At 44.4% G+C, this 17,638-nt stretch overlaps 1 protein-coding gene and 1 pseudogene across 2 annotated transcripts in view; one reads left to right on the plus strand and one right to left on the minus strand.

Annotated features, from left to right (window-relative positions):
* The window catches only part of PIR (pirin), a 93,075-nt gene that overhangs the window by 7,220 nt on the left and 68,217 nt on the right, over positions 1–17,638 (minus strand). For both annotated transcript variants that reach the window (XM_055123117.1, XM_055123116.1), the window contains 2 exons: positions 11,992–12,036; positions 3,065–3,147 (listed from right to left, as the gene is read on the minus strand). In XM_055123117.1, the coding sequence (XP_054979092.1) occupies positions 3,065–3,147; positions 11,992–12,036 (128 nt within the window). The remainder of the gene's footprint in view (positions 1–3,064; positions 3,148–11,991; positions 12,037–17,638) is intronic.
* On the plus strand, positions 14,178–14,348 carry LOC129400722 (U11 spliceosomal RNA; annotated as a pseudogene).

The following is a 17,638-nucleotide window of genomic DNA, read 5'->3' on the forward strand; positions in this document are numbered from 1 at the left end:
AGTTTTTTGGGGATACATCTGAAGGTCTTTGGGGGTCCAGTGTGGTTCTGGGGGTGGAACCCAGGACTTCTGAATGAAAAGCATGCATTCCAGCCCTGTAGCTATCTCCCCTACTCCTGCAGAACTGTTTCAACAATGAAGTGTTAGATATATGATTATGATATGTTTATGAGATGACATATCATATGGCCCAGACATTTTTTCTCAACACTTTGAATATGCAATAAAATGTTCAGAATGCAGTGTCCAAATTTTTTAATGTTGTAAGACTGCATATAGTGCAATTCTAACTTAGATAAATCACAAAATCATATACTGAAAAAATCATGGAAGAAACACACCAGAATGCTAGCATGGGTTATTTCTAAGTAACTAGAAAGAGAATTTTCTTTTTTTCTCTATGTTTTTATCTTTCTGTTACAATAAGTATATACAAAGTTTAAAATTTAAAAAGGAACATGTTGTTTTTGCCTTTAAAATTTGTGCTCAGTGAAACATTTTATGATCAAAGGCATTTTGGGTTTAAAAGTATTTAATCTTCCTTACATACAATGCTTTAAAAATTTAAGTAGTTAACGTATTTTTAACTGTGAGAGTTCTACCTTCATCCACATTATACATACATAAACTTCTTAATACATTGACAGATTGGAAATTGGTGCTCTGATCTCTGTTGGGAATATTTTTGTCAGAGGCAAGGAACATCTGTCCTCTGATATATTTGTGATGGTTTGTGCTCTGGTTATCTAATTAATCTGGAACACGCTAACTCAAGAGGTTCCAATGTGTTAGCATTTTCCTTCCTGCTACATCCAGAGCTTCTTCCTGCCTGCAGACCCTGCCCACAGAGGGAAAGAGGCCCAACCCCAGTCCCTGAGTGGCAGTAGGGCAGCTGAACTTATTCGGGAACCTTCCCATCTGTTTCCTTTTGGAGACTCAGCGTTCCTGAAGCTGACATCTCTCATTTTACATCTTCACTTCCACAGCATTTCTCACAAGTAACGCACCAACAGCTGTCCTGGATCTACCATTTTGTGACATAAAAGCATCCAGAGATGGACCAAGTGTCACGGGGGCCCAGCAAAACTCTAGTGACAGAGACAGGATGGAATTTAGCCTCCTGAGCAAAATTCCTGGATCCCTGGCTCTATCTGGAATTGACTGCTGACATACAAAATTCATCTCAATAGACTTCTGACAACCCCAGGCAGTGGGGAGCATCATTTCTTTTTTTTTTCCTTTTTGGGTCACACCCGGTGATGCACAGGGGTTATTCCTAGCTCTGCACTCAGGAATTACTCCTGGCGGTGCTCAGGGGACCATATGGGACGCTGGGAATTGAACCCGGGTTGGCCGCATGCAAGCTAAACGCCCCACCCACTGTGCTATTGCTCCAGCCCCGGGAGCATCATTTCTATTTTGCACACCCAGAAACTAAAGCTCAGGGAGGCTCCGAACTGTTCCGAGCTACGTAGGTTAACGAGACACAGTGAAGCTTCACATCTTCGTGACCTTTTGTTGTAAAGTCTAGAGGGACTGTCCCCGATTCAGTGGACTGAAGTGAGACAGGCCCATTTAAATGCTAATGGGAAAATGCTTTTACCAAAGTCTACTTCCCTGCTCTGCTTAAACACAGCAACCTTTACAGGAGTGATCTTTACAGGACTGCACGCAGAGAATGAAGCCCCTGTAGCCAAGAGCACTGTTTGCCAATGACCTGTCAGAGGTCTCAGCGCCTCTTCCCTAGCCAGCTGTCTCCCATTTTTCTGGCTCCTCTCATCACTTCTTCTTGGTATTCCAGATGAGCTTCCAAATCTGTCACATTTGCAGTGTGCTCTCCGCTATTATTATAGAAAGAGCGGAGGCTGCCAGATTATACCAGATAATGCAACAAATGAAAGCTTTATCGGAAGGTTCTGGCCTCTGTGATCCTTCTGTGCCTTTGACTTTCGGTTGAAGCAGAGAAAATTGCCACTTTGATCAGTCACAAGTGGCAGATTCATACTCAACCTAATGTTAGATCACATTGAACCTGATGTGAAGGTTGGGTCACTCAGGTTGCCCTGGAAGCCGACACAGGCATTTATCTGCTGCTACTGTGATTTTCTTCTAGAACCCTCCCAGTTCACACAGATGATGAAAACAGCAGCTGGCGAGCTTGCAGGAAAGTGTCCTTGGCCACAATAATTCCTCAAAGCCAGGGTATTCCACAGTCCCAGGGCCAGAAGGCTAGATGTCGATCAGAAATCTGAAATCTTAAAATCATTTTCACCCTCACTTCTCCAATGTCCTCTGTTCAGGAGATATTGCACAATTGTCTCTGCAATTCTCCTTATTTACATTGACACACCGCCGTCAGACCGGCCAGGAGAGCACTCAAGGGAGCAGGCAGAGGGAAGAAATATGGTGATCTGGAATAAAAACTTCCTCAGACTCCTAAACTCTCAGAAACATTCCTCACAAAGCAAAAATTCAACATTAAGTGTTTATAAAAACGCAGGATATGCTCCTCTCCATTCAAAATGAGGGTTACCTTCAAAGTTTCTATGTGAACATGTATGTACAGCACACATTATATTCCTAGAGAACTTGTCCATTTCCTCTCATATTAAAAATGAAATAAATCAACCTAATAAAGAAAATTCAGAGATTGGGGGCTGGAGTGATAGCATAGCAGGTAGGGCATTTGCCTTGCATGCGGCCAACTCGGGTTCGATTCCCAACATCCCATATGGTCCCCCCGAGCACTGCCAGGAGTAATTCCTGAGTGCAGAGCCAGGAGTAACCCCTGAGCATCGCTGAGTGTGACCCAAAAAGAGAAAAAAAGAAAATTCAGAGACATGTGTGCCTCCAGATTCAAATTTTCAGGGTAAATGACAGGGATTGGAGATAGTTCCTGGACATGAAGAATCTGTCCCAAAATAAACAAGCAAGTCAACATGACAGAAACTAATGCACTTGTCTTTCACAAGAGAAGAGAGAACAATTTCCAGCTTGACAGATTTATCCCTTTGCACAGAAATGAGTAGAAAGCATCAGAAAATAAAAGATGCTTGATAATTACCTTATTTTCTACTTGGACAGTGCTACCTTCTCCCAGCACGGCTGTGTGATGAGGTTCTATTTTCTGCTGTGCCTGGTCAGGTCCTGCAAAAATGATGGCCCGCTCAATTCAATACTCATGACAGCACATATGTGTATGGTTACAGATGTGGTTAATCAGGTAGCACTGTAATGATAATATCAATTCCAGACATATACTTGGGTAACTTCTAAAGTCTCGGTGATTCTATTTGCAATTACTGACGCTGGAAACAGGCTGGTTCCGATGTAGGAAAGAATAAGAAAGTGAATCCTGCATTGTGGTTCCCTTAGCAAGTGTAATGCCATGCCTCATAGGTTATATGAGAAAATACAAATGGAAAAGCACTTTTCCTCCAGTCATGAAATGTAGCCAATAAACCACAGGATTTTCAGTTTGGATCAGTGACTCGGTCTTCAGGAGAAATCACTTATTTTGTATAATATGACTGAGTTGGAGATACTTTTGAATACAGCTTATGTTAATCACTGTTTAGAATTCAGAGAAAACCTGCTGCTTTATCCTGTTATTCCAACTGTCTTCAGAACCACAAACATATAAGTATTCCATGAACTTGTTCTATTTTTGGTCTTGGGGTAATACCCATTGGTGCTCAGGGCTAATGTGCTCAGAGATCACCCTTGGCAGTGCTGTGAGCAGGACTATATGTGGTGCTGGGGACTGGATGAAGGCCAGCTGTGTGCAAGGAACGCTCCCTGCACATTGTACTATTGCTCTGGCCCCAACAAACTTGTTCTTTTAACATTTTACTGACTTTATTGAATTCAAAATACTGTGAGGGCTGGAGCAATAGTACAGCAGGTAGGGCGTTTGCCTTGCACGCAGCTGACCTGGGTTTGATTCCCACCATGCCATATGGTCCCCTGACCACTGCCAGGAGTAATTTCTGAGTGCAAAGCCAGGAGGTAACCCTTGTGTATTGCCAGGTGTGACCCCAAAAAGCAAAAAAAAAATACTGTGCAGGAGAGAACTTCGATGAACAAATGTTAAAAGAGCACCTGGTTCCCTCCCACATACACACAAAGAATCTCTGTCCCAGGGACTTGAGATAGCTCAGTGGGTGGGGCGTTTGCCTTTTGCAAGGCCAACCCAGGTTGGATCCCCAGCACCCTATGTGGTTCCCCGACCACTGCCAAAAGTGATTACTGAGTGTAGAGCCAGGAATAGACCCTGAGCATCACTGGATGTGACCCCAAAATCATTTTAAAACCCCAAAGAAACAAGAACATCTTCCCAGAGGTCTGGGAATGCTGATAACATGTTAAGAACAGGATTTGAGGGATAAGGGGAAGAACAAATTTAATTGTAGTGTGTGCCAATTTCTGTGGTATAAATGTCCCCACTATGACAAATTTCTAGCAACCACTGTGAAGTTGGATAAGGGGTGCCCCACTGACTCTAGGAAGTAGCAAAAGTGATTCGTAGCACAGCACTGGAGATTTCTTTCCCATCTATCAATGATTTAGCTCAACAAATGTCACAGATATGAGTGATAAAACGTTACGGGTTTTCTATTCATGTAAGGATTTGTTAATAAGAAGAGGTCTAAGAGTTGGATAATATCACTTGGAGCTGGGTAATATTTTAAACTGTGATATGGAAAAACCTTTTGTTAAGTGAGCTTTGTAGGACAGAGGATGTGGGTCACTGGTAAAGCTAATGCCCTGTATGCATGAGGATTGAATCCTACATACAACCCTCGTATGTATGGGTTGAATCCCCGGTACTGCACATAAATAAGTGTGCTTTGCTCTTGAACTTCAAGTAACACATAGATATATATCATCCATTATCCATGTGGTCCACTCCTGGGCCCGAATTTTATCATACAAGATGTCTCATGATACATAGACAAAAACAGCTTATAAAGCCCTTTCCCTAGGGTTTACGGGAGTGAGCTGGCAAGAGTCAATTCTCTAAGATAACTCTGAGCTGGGATTTCTCTCCAGCTGCTCTCGGGATAGCTTATTTGACTGTGATGTTCATGGGTCTGTGAGGAGACCTGAATTTAGAAACGGGTTCTTGTCTTCCGAAGAGCTCTCTGAACTTTATATGGAATGCAACTTCTGCCTGTTGTTCTCGTTGATCTCGGAGAGTGTCCACAGAGCTGCTACCGGAGAGGTCATTTGCAGCGCTGCGCTCTGAGACAGGTTTTCCCACAGGCCGACTCTGGATTCAGCTTTCCAGGTTAATCATTCTAAGTGCACCCTCAGCTTCCGTACTATTTGGTGACATGTTTAAAACAGGCTCACAGAAATCAAAGGCTGAGTCTATCTTCATATCATATCTGTGCTATTTCACCCATCTGGTTATCTCCTGAACCTAAAATAAGTCTCAAAGAAAATATATTTTATTATTTCTGACTACTTTCAATTAAAGATAGAGCCAAATCAGATAATAAATAGTTTCCATTGAGAAGCTTCGCCAAGAATGTTAAATCTAATAGTGCAGTTAAGGAAAATTTAACTGAAAACAATTGAATTGCAAGTATTTTTGTTTGCCCTAAACAGTCAGAAAAGGGCAAAATACTTGAAAACATACTTTAAAGTTGTGCTGCATATTCAGGGGGTGATTAATCGCTGGGCACCTTTTCCCCATATGCCAGTTTTTTTTCCTTTTCATCTCTTCATAAGAACTACTGTCCCACTTATTCTACGCCAGAACCCATTCCAGAATTTCTATCAGAGATTTTGATAGCATTCATTCTCTGTGCACAATGGAAACCCTCTTATTTCGCCAAGGTTATTTACTGAAAAAGTTAAGCTGCCACAACAATGTATTTTAAATTCAAGTACAGACATGTGCTCGTCAGCCAATTCTGAGAAATGCAGTCAAGGTAGGCCTGTGATTGCTTTTTGGGTCACTCCCAGCAATGCACAGGGGTTACTCCTCGCTTGTGCACTCAGGAATTACTCCTGGTGGTGCTCAGGGGAGCATATGGGATGCTGGGAATCGAACCCAGGTTGGCCTTGTGCAAGGCAAATGCTCTATCCACTGTGCTATCACTCCAGCCCCAGTAGGGCTGAATCATTAGTGGTGTCCCTGTACTGCTGCCATCCTTCTAAATGACCCCTTCAGTTCAGTCATCTCTCCCGTATCAGTTCAAAGGGCTTTCTTTAGTGATTTGATGAATTAAATCATGGGACTACCTTTACTGCTGCAAAAGGCAGATTAGCAGATTTAAGAGTCTGAGTCGGTTTCCTCTGAGCTGGAGGGAGTAGCCATGAGCAGGGGGACCAGGGGAGGGTACCACCTTGAAGGCCCAGGTACCTCGCTGCAATGGGCATGGAAGGAAGATGAAGTGCCGGGTTAATCATTACTTGAAACATGTGAAGGTGAACATGAGGACTTTCAGGGTGCTCCTCACTTCTGCTGTTCAATCCAGATTTGGTGCCAAACTTAATGCCACTGAGAACAGGAGCAAAGGGCTGAGCAGAGGCGAAGCAGGCATAATGTTTGAAATAAGTTTGAATCCTTTAACAGCTCATTTCACTAAACTATCAACTTCAAGAACTGCAGGCCAATAGTTTTAGACTTCTAAATATATTTTCTAAGCCCCAACAGTATATTTGATACTGGTTTTTCTAGAGGACTGGCAACCAAGCTGATAAATAGTTCCTAGCTTTGGGATTAGGGCCGAACTCTTCTATCCCTTTGATCTTTGTGTTAATGTGTTGTGTCGTTTTCATTTCGGCAGTAGGGAAGGGGATCAGAGTTCAGATCTCAGTATCCTTGGATCTACTGGTTTTCTGACCATGTCACTTTTATATGATCTTTATTTTAAAAAAAAACCATACTGCAGAGATTTCAGCTGATGGGTAAGAAAAGGACTTGTAGCTTCAATGAAAAAATATTTTGGCGCATGTCTCACATATGTGAGGTCCTGGGAGGAAGATTATTGTTAATGATCTTTCCCCTGTACTTCCTGCACAAATTTTAAAGCTAACATTGAACAATTTAGGCTTTTATAAAACCCCAATGCATTAATGATTAATGATTACTAAGAACCCTGAAAAGCATAAAATGTCTCAAATACATTTTTGGTGTGTGAAGCAAGATTAGGGGCTAGAGCAATAGTACAGCGAGTAGGGTGTTTGCCTTGCAAGCGGCTGACCCGGGTTCAATTCCTCCGTCCCTCTCAGAGAGCCCAGTAAGCTACTGAGAGTATCTCGCCTGCACGGCAGAGCCTGGCACGCTACCCATGGCATATTTGATATGCCAAAAACAGTAACAAGTCTTACAATGGAGACGTTACCAGTGCCCACTCGAGCAAATTGATGAACAACAGGATCACAGTGACAGTGAAGCAAGATTGTTTTTACTGAAAGAAATTTACTTAGATTTTAGGAGAAAGAGGAATTTGTGTTCAAGAGAGAACACAGGCTTCTTCAGAGTGAAAAGAGCCTTGGAGAGAAATAAATACATATTCAAGAGAAAACACAGGCTTGAAAGAGCAAGGCTTATATAGTTTTTCAAATAAAGAGTAGTATTTCTATTATATTTTAATTCTGTTAACCCCCTCTCTTCAGAGTGCCGCTAGAAGGCAATTACGTAGCTTCACTCTACTCAAGTTGGTATCTAAAGGTCTGAGTAGCTAGTCCAGCATTTTCTAATGTTCAAAATTTCACCCTGAGGCTGGAGAGCTAGTATAGCAGGTAGGGCGTTTGCTTTGTAAGAAGCCAACTGGTATTAATCCCCAGCATCCCACATGGTCCCCTGAACACAGAGCCAGGAGAAAGCCCTGAGCATAGCTGGATGTGGCTGAAAACCAAAAGCAATCCACCTGAATATACGCAAACTCAATCTACTATTACTCATTTATTTCAACACCCCGAATAAATAATCCTGTACCAAGTAATAGTCCTCCTAAATCTGCATTGTATGAGCTCTCTGCAGATTACTTATTAAACCCAAAACTTCTGTCCATTTATTCCAGCATCCTCATGTGTGTGTATGTATGTATGTATGTATGTATGTATGTATGTATGTATGTATGTATGTATCAAAATGGGAATGCTTAACATTTTGAAAAAGACATTTATTTTTGCTGATCAGTTTTTGCCATCTCTGGTGGGCTGGTGCCATCACAATTTCAACATGCAAGATACACTACAGGCAGTTAAGTCAGAAAACATTTTCTGAGTTCTCTCTATGGGTTTTATTCATTTTTACTTTATTATGTTTTTTTGCTTTTTGGGTCACACCCAGAGATGCATAGGGGTAACTCCTGGCTCTGCACTCAGGAATTACCCCTGGTGGTGCTCAGAGGACCATATGGGATGCTGGGAATCGAACCCGGGTCGGCCGCCTGCAAGGCAAACGCCCTACCCACTATGCTATCACTTCAGACCCTCTCTATGGGTTTTAGATGTCAGTAAATATATAATAGCTCTTCCTGCTTTGTCATTTCTTTTTCTCTGTTGGTTGTTTTCTTGCCCTTTCACTTTTCTTAGTAACATCTCGATTAGGGGGGTGGAGAAGAGTGAAGGAAAGAGATAAAATTCCAGTGAGGTCATGGAGTCAGTCAAGGAGTCAATTTAGGGAGCTGGATTCTCTCTACCCACAGTTTACTCTGCACGGATATCACCTGGATCCCATGCTACAAACGGTGACCCCATTTCCAGCCAGATTTTTGACACTGGTGGTCCATGGCTCAGTCACATAAGAGGGGATCAAGCCCATGAGTAGAGAGAGGTTGAAGATCTGTCTCACCTGCAGGTACACAGGTGGATGTGGGAGTCATTCCTGCCCTTCAAAGCTTGAGCTTTTACCCTTTGCAACTGTGGGACTGAAGTCTACCTGGGAAGTAACACGCTAACTATGGATGAAGGGCTCTGAAAATTATGTTTCTTTCCCTCTCTCTTCTCTACAATGCCAGTTCAATACAAAGCAAATGTGAGCTTTTGGTGAAGCCCACAAGCTGAGAGAGGTTTCTATATTTGTAAACATGAAAAATATATGAAATTCACTAGTCAGTGGCCATCAGTCAAGTTTCTTATTGGAAGAGCTGCCTGTGGTCCAGAGTGATGAGAGGCTTGGCTCTCTAGAACTCCGTGGAAATTGTGCCCCCCCTGCTTTCTTTCGCCCATTCTACACAAAGTGTCTGGCATCCTTGCCACTTTAAGATTTCCTACTTTTCCATTTGTGCTGATCATTCTGTTCCCCCTGAAATCATAAATCAGGGGTACTACCCCCCAAAGATGGCTTTTACTTTTCTTTGCTATACAATACTATGTGCTCAAGATTCTCAAAAGATCATAAAAGCAAATGATATCTTATCTCTTCCAGATGGTTAAATGCAATTGAATGTGTATACACAGCGACTTGTGATACTACCATGAATATTTCAATTTTTGTTTTATTATCATTGAGGTAACAGAGTTCACAACAGTGTTGATGTATATGCTTTTTTTGGCTTTTGGGGGCCACATCCAGCAATGCTCAGGGGTTACTCCTGCTTCTGCACTCAGTAATCACTGTTGGAGGTGCTTGGGGAGGGAGGGGTACCATACGGGATGCCAGGAGTCAAACCCGAGTCGGCCGTGTGCAGGGCAAACTCCCTACCTGCTGTACAATAGCTCCGGCCTCCTGTATATGCTTTTTACAAAGTTCTCTAGATCACCACTGCCACCACCGAAGTGCTAAAAGTCCTCTACCACCAATGTCCCAAGGTCACCTTCAGTCCACCTTGTTTTCTGACCACCAGTCCACTTCCACCTGGTTCTGATGTCAGAAGTTCAAGGCTTTATTTTCATTAAACATTGTCTATTCCCTTTGTTTCCCCCCTTTTGGCAATTGTCTGAAGTTTCTATAGCTTAGCTCTGGATGAATAGGGCAAATGCTCTAACCGTTTCATCTTGTTCTCACAAGCACTGTAGATCCTTCTTTATTTTTCTAAGTTTTATTTTATTTGAATGCCAAGGGGCTACTTCCGTCTCTGGAGTGACCCTTGGTGGTGCTCTGGGGACAAAAAGTACCAGGAACTGAAAAGAAGTTGGCTGCATTCAAAGCAAGTGCCCTACCTCCTGTAATGTCCCTGGACTTCTTTGCCTCTTTAGATATCACAGATGAATCCAGTGTTTGTCTATTTCCTTCAGACTTATTTCATTTAACATCACTACAATGGGTTCCATCTAACTGTAGCAAAAGGAAATATTTTATCTTTTCTTTTAGACAAGTAGAATTCTGTTATGTATGTATACCATGGCTATTTTATTCATTTATTTGCTGTTGGATAGTTGAGTTCTTTCCATATCCTGGTTATTATATTTAGTGCTGCAATGAACACAGGTATGCATATATCTTTTGAATTACTGTTTTTTGTGTTCTTGGGGTAGATACCAAAAAATCTAATCACTAGGTCATATGGTAGCTATAGGTTCTGAGAACCCCTCATAGTGTTTTGCATAAAAATACCATGGCCTTTTTTCATATTTTCTCAAATGTTAAAATAAATTTTGCTTCTGATCCATAAATGAATTGGTCTGCAGTAAAAGAGGAACTAAGCCCATTTTTACTGCATGAAATCAAAATACATGGGTCTGTTTTACCATTATTTTCCAGAAGAATATTTTTAGGCAACTGAAGTTCCCTCTTGGAGAATACGAAGAATGGTTTAAATAGCTTTGAGTGTAGCCTTTGAACCTCAACAGATGTTATCAGTAAGCCAGCTGTTTGGGACTGGAGTGAATGGCTAAGCGGGGAGCCATGTTTGAACCCCAGGAAGTTCACTGCTCATAGGAGGTCTGGAAAGCACCCAACCCCAGAGGGCCTGAAAAATGGGACTGTGAGTCTGCAGCCCTCTCGCTGGACTTACATTACTGCTCATGAAGAGTCGGACAGGAATGAGGGGAGGCTGGTTCTCTCCATGCTATCTCGAAAGCACAGAAATGCAAACTTAACTGCACCGAGTTGATGTGGGAAATGATCCCAGGATCCAACATCAATGGAGCAGTTGGGTAAGGAAGGTGTATAGGAGACGGAAGGCAGACAGCCAAGGGTTAATTATCAAGCGCATGCGCATTGAGCATAATCCCATCAGGAACTCCAGGAAAAGTCTGTGAGCACTAATATACAGAAATCCTATTTAAATGAGATCAGAAGGCTAAAGAGAATTTCTCTGTGTACTAAATCAACAAGTTACAGAATTGTAGATTTAAAAAAAAATTTGTAGAATATTTGGAATTTTCTTTTTGTTTTTTTTTTTTTGGCCACACCCAGAGGTGCTCAGGACTTACTCCTGACTCTGTACTTGGGAATCACTCCTGGTGGTGCTGGGGACTAGTTAGGGTACTGGGGATCAAACCCAGATTGGTTGTGTGCAAGGGAATCGCCCTCCCCACTCTCCTATCAGCTGGCCCCTACCTAGACTATTTTTACAAAATACATACACAATCACCCAAGATGCCTTGCATCACCAGCAGGAAGTGATGTTGCCTCCCTGTCACTGTAAAAAAGAAAGTAGTACCTTCTGGCATAGCTAAGTCCCCCAAGCTAAAAGGCACACTACTGGCAATAGGAAGTGAGGGCAGGCAAAGATCACAGGACTGTGAGCAGGGCACCCGTCAATATGATAGAGACTTTCCTAGAATCCAGGCTGCCAACATCTTAGCATTGAATAACATATGTAACTGTGCCTGAACCTGCCATCTGCATACAACCACAGTGAAAGGGACATCATGTTCTTCTCGTCACCAAATATACTGTAAAATGACAGGTGAGTCTGAACATATGTAGGTACATACATTGAGATGTAGAGAAGGGCTAGTGCTAAACATGAGGACTTCTAGTACTCCACTACATGAAACATTCTATAGTTCCTCTCCCCCGCCCTCCGTAGTTTCAAATCACACTGCAACTGCACCCAAAGAAAAATATTCATAACTTACCAATGTGCACATTTCCAGATAAGGTATAAATGAAACTTGTCCACCCTGCAAAGGGACCAGCAACATAAAAAGATTAGTGTTTATGATGCCATCGAGAACAAAAATAAACCAATATATGTAACAGGCACCTCTGAATATGAGGCACAAACATGTCCATCTCCAAGACAAAAGATAAAGATATAGGGCGACTCCTTTATTTTCTTTTAGATGTAGATTTTAAAATTGAAGTTCTGAGAGCTGTTTACAATGCATATACTCCCTCAAGTAGAGATGTATGCAAACATTCCTAAACCTTTTCAGCCAATTATCACTTTTTTTTTTTTTGCAGAGGTAGGTGGGTTTCCATCCAGCAGTGCCTGGGGGATCTTGCAGGACCAAGGATGAAACCCCAGCTTCCTGCATGCGAAGCCCATGCTCCAGCCCTTTCTATCCAAGTAGACACTATATTATTCACCCAGCTACAGATTAGCTGCAAAGGGGTGAATCAACTAATCCTCCTTCCGGCAACATTAGCAGCCTGGTTTATCTTCAGATTGTTACACTGCTGGATGGTTGAGGGAGTGAAGATTCTGCTAGAAAGGTGCTTTTCTTTACTTAATCTCAATTGTGTTTCTATCCTAACCCTTTGCTTTCTTGAGCTCCTAAAACAAAGTCTCAATTCTGGGACATGGTGATCCAGGAGTTATGCCACAGACAGGGGCTCCTCGGAACATCCTGTGAGTACAGTGGGAGTGTCCACATGGTTTTCTGAGGATGCGCATTTAGAGAAGGGGTTTAAAGGCTGCTGGGCTGCCTGCAGGGCCCCAGAGTGCAGACCAGGCTCGACCTGCCCTGCCCTCTGCTCTCTGCACCGGTGCCGGCTTCTCATTGGCCTCTCACATCCTTCTGTGGCCCAGGAGACAGACCAGGTGCCACTGAGTGGAGCTGAGGTGCCGAGCTCCTAAAGGTATTTAGGACATTGCTCCAGGTGCCTTCAGGAGACATCCAGAAGCCAGCACGGTGTTCCGGGTTCCAGCAAGGCGGACCCAGGCAGGTGTGGAAGGTAGGGGGGGAAGGGTTTCCCATGGAGGTGGGTTGGAAGACATGCAAGAGGCGCTAAGAAACAAGAAGGTGGTGGTAAATGTTGGATGAAACTTAATATACACTGAGTCTGGGCTGAGAAAATCTGAAGGATGAAAGAAAGGTGCTTGGGTGGGTTGCAAAAGTTGGGTAGTTCTTCCTCTCTGAGAATTTACTTGAGTAAATGTAAGACTTCTGGAAGTAAAGTTATTTGCTCAGAGCTCACTTGGATTTTTCTCCCTTACTTGACCCTCTGGTCTATTCTACCCAAATGGGCTGTCATGTGTCGGAGGGAGGGACACAAAGGTGAATTAGGCTGAGCTGTGTCTTTTTCCCATTCCGGCTCTTCGCAGCCAATTCTCCTGGCCTTGATCAGCTGCCTCCTCTACGCAGTCTCGATGTCCGGCAGCCCCAAACCCAGTCTTGATGTAGAATCAATCCTGGGCAAATTCCCATTTGCTTCTTTAAAAACATTTCCCCATTACAAAACCTTGTCCATTTCTTTCCCCCAGGGCAAAAATATGTTGATTTCCTTCTGTTGGGGAGCGGGGTGGAGGGATCAGACCCAGGGTCACTTTCTCGGGGAGCCCGTCTCTATCAGCTGCTTAGATAAAATACACGTTCGTGTGAAATGGATCTGGTTTGGCGCGGAGGGGGCTGTACGTGGCTCTGAGCTCAGGGAACCATGCCTAGCAACGCTGGCGTCCATTGTGGTGCCAGAGATGGAAGCCGGGTCAGCGGCACGCAGGGCAAGCGCCTGCCCGCCGCGCCCCCTCCTTTGGAAACATTTGAAAACTGTGAAACGGCAATTTGAAACTGACCTATAGATTTACCCCGATCCAAATATTGTTGGCAGTTTTGATATTTGTGCTTTCCCTTTGTTTTTCTTTCAAGCATGAGCAGTTCTTTTTTTTTTTCTTAAAGGGGTAACTACCTTTTAAATGGAAACACTTTACTATCACTTCCCTCCACTGTTGTTTCCTCTCAGAGGCCTTAAAGGCCCCCCTTTTCTCTGTTTTTTCACCCTTAGGTACTGGGGTCCACCATGCCACAGCTGCTAGGGTGTAGGGTGACATGCCTACGGAGGAATCGGGGGAGGGCTAAAATGACCCTACTCTTTGCTTAAAAAAAAGGGGGGGGCTTCTGCCGTGAGTGGCACACGTGGGGCAAATCGCTTGCTCCACGTGCGGAATCAACATCAAGAGATTTCGGAAGCATAATTTTTGCATAGAAGGGCAGCTAGTGATCGTTGAAAAAAAAAACTAAAACAAATGAAATGCTCTTTTCCAGGCATCTTTCCTTTATGGGAAAACAGAAGTTATTTCACATTATTTCAATTCCTTCTTCACAGTTAAATGATGTGAAAAAGTATATAATGGTTCCAAAAAAAAGTATATAATGGTTCCCTAGTTACAGCACGACTGGGATTACTGGGAATTATTTGGATTATCCTAATATTATTCCACTCGGCCCCTTGGCTTCATTCCTACTCGCCCTCCACACTTTCTTTTTTTTTTTCTGGTGATCCAAGAAGACGAAACATTTGCTTATGGAGATGACTAAGTTGATTTCTGAAGGGCATCCTCGGTTTATTTCTTTATTTTTGCTCACTGCAATTGCCCTCTGCTAGAATGTAGAGTCTATCCACAGCAGGAAGAACACAATTCATGGAACAGGTTAGCAGGGGCGGGCTTAGAGAAAACGGATCAGGAACCAGGGGCAATTTTCTTTTGCTTTCCTTCTCAACATGTTCCCATCTGTACTTGCTTGGAAGATTCCTAAGCACTGTCATTTAAAACCACAGCAGAGCAAACGTCCGACTTGTGCGAATGCTTACTGTATTTAAAATTTCATGTTTTATTAGTATTACCAGAATTCCCTCTTGCCACTAGCAAGATTGCACAGACGAAGAGCAGGCTTGTGAGATTCTCAGATCCTTGTCAGTTTTTCTATGTCTTCTCCCACTTTAAAGCCCTGCACCAGGAATAGAAACCAACCCCCCCAAACACACACACAAACAATTTTATTGCTTTGAGAGGCGGGGACCTGCTAGATCCCTTTTCTATACAAATGCAGGTGCTCTGAGCTCCCTCCGCTGCTCTCTGGCAAAGATAACACATTTAGGTCTGACTTCCTTTAGGCACCCCCCCAGAAAGTAGAACTTTTCTTTCAAATTATATGAATAATATGCAAATGATTTCAGCGGCAGTTGCAAATGGTAGGCACTCTCGGCCAAGAAATACGGACAGGGATGAGAAGCTGAAAGTGAGGAAGGGGAAAACAGATTGCCCCCCCTGAGCGTCCACAAGGGACCCCCCTGCTATTAAGCCCTTGGCACCCATCTTGAGACTTTCAGCGTCCTCCAGAAGTGTAAGGTTATTCACTTACGTCGTTTGAAATCATCAACTTGGTTGTAGCAGCTGTAGGACATGAAATGAACATACCCCTTTGAATCCTGGCAAAATATTTTTGTTTCTGCGCTTTGTCTTGCAGAGGAGAAAGGGAAAGAAGCTATGTCAGTTACATCTGAGGGGTGGGGGTGGGGGGTGGAAACCAGCTTGTCAATGGAGGTGAGGGGCTTGCAAAGGTCGGTATTTGCAACCCTTCTCAAGGAGGCTCCTGATGATTGTCAAATTTCATAGAGAGCTTTCGTCAGGCCGCATCCCTTGCCTGCTGTAACCCACCTTCTGCTCCTCCTGTCAGAAAATCCCTTATCAGTGCGTGCAGATTGTAAATGCACAGCCTGCTCAGAGCTCACCACCTCCATGGGAAAGACCTGTTCTGGGGAAAGAAAGAAAAAAGGGAGGGGGAAACAGGCCTCAGCAGAGAGGGGTCTCAGCCCTGGCTCGCACTCATCACCAGACCCCCAAACAGCGCTTGGGCCCTAAGACCCTCCCAGAGATTCCCTGCCTTCTGTGCCGACAGTCTGCTCCCTTTGGGGGGATACCACCCCCATCCCCGGGGCCTCCCCTTCCTCATTCCCCCACATGGTGACTTAGTGTTAAATCTGCAACACTATTAGACATCCAGGCGGCAGGCGCAGCCGCTGCCTCCCCGAAGCCCGCTTCTCCAAAAGCAGAAGAGAGTATGCTCTCCATTGAAGCTTCCTTGGGCTTCTATTTCCTGAGAGATTTAGGAGTAAACTTGCAGACACGATGGCCGTCCACCAGGGGAAATCATTATCCGCACATAGTTCCTAAAAACAAACTTCCAAAAATTAGGAAGTGGAGATGCTACCAGTGAAAAATTGTTATTTATTTATACACGCTTCTACTCCATGTCCATCTTTATTTTAGAGGTAAAATTATTTATAGAGGTGGGAAAAGTATCCCCTACCTGGATTCATTTCCACAATCAATAGGACTTTTCTATAGTAGCCCCATCTGAAAACCCCGAAAGCATCCCAATTCTCGCAGCTGCAGGCTCAACCCCCGATCCTTTCCCCTTTTTTTTTGGATTTTGGGCCACACCCAGCGTGTTCAGGGGTCACTGCTGGTGGGGCTTAGAGGAGTGCCTTGGTGGGGTGCCAGGGATGGAACCCGGGTCAGGCAAGTAGCCGAGAAATGGAACCAAACACATACATGCACAAAGTGTGGATTTCCACTTCAGCAAGTTACGCTAAACGATCTCGAGGTTGTTTTATTATTATTATTTGCTTTTTGGGTCACACCCGGCGATGCACATGGGTTACTCCTGGCTCATACACTCGGTAAATACTCCTGACGGTGCTCAGGGGACCATATGGGATGCTGGGTTTTGAACCCCGGTCGGCCGCGTGCAAGGTAAACACTCTACCCGCTGTGCTATCGCTCCAGCCCTGATCTCAAGCTTTTTTAAGAAACCAAATTGTTAACTTTATTACAAAGGATGCTCAGGTTGAGCTTGAGAGCGGGAGAGCTACTCGGGAGAGACAAGGGGGGGTTGGGGGTTTTCAAAACAAGCGACCACCTGGAAGTTGCGGGGAGCCTCGAAAGACGCCCCTTCCCTGCCCCCATCCCCCCCATTTCCCACACGGATGGGAGAAAACTGAGCGGAGAGGACCCTGATTGGGGGAGGGAAGCATCGCGAGACTTGCTGAAGCCCCGTCCCCTCCCCCACAGAGATTCCACCTGCCGGTCCCGCTGGCCAGACACGAGCAAGCGATGTGCGGGGGAGGCAGGCGGGCGCAGTGGCTGTGGCTCCGGGACTGAGTCTGTGAGTTACGCGTCTGCGGAAAGGGAGCCCCCCAACCTGGGAGACCCCCCCCTTGAAGGGATCACTGGGAACGAGCAGACCGAGGCGGCCAGGGCCAGGCTCTGAGCATCGCTCTCTGGCTTTGGAAACTTCAGAGAGATCAGAGCAAGGGGGCGTGCTTGAGCAGGGGTTGGCTGCATGCAAGGCAAGTGTTCGTGTTGCACAGCAGCCAAAGAGGTTGCACATGTGTGCATGCATGCACATGTGTGTTTGCTGCTGCACATTGCCGGCATGCACACGTGTGTTTGTCAGTGCACACTGGTGTGCATGTGAAAGTGGAAGGCATGTTTGTCGGCTCCGTGACACCGTTCGCGGCGCTCCGTGTTTCCTAAGGCGCTTGCTTCTCTTTTCTCCG

This window comes from Sorex araneus, chromosome X (assembly GCF_027595985.1).
Source record: "Sorex araneus isolate mSorAra2 chromosome X, mSorAra2.pri, whole genome shotgun sequence".
In the NCBI taxonomy this organism is placed as follows: Eukaryota; Metazoa; Chordata; class Mammalia; order Eulipotyphla; family Soricidae; genus Sorex; species Sorex araneus.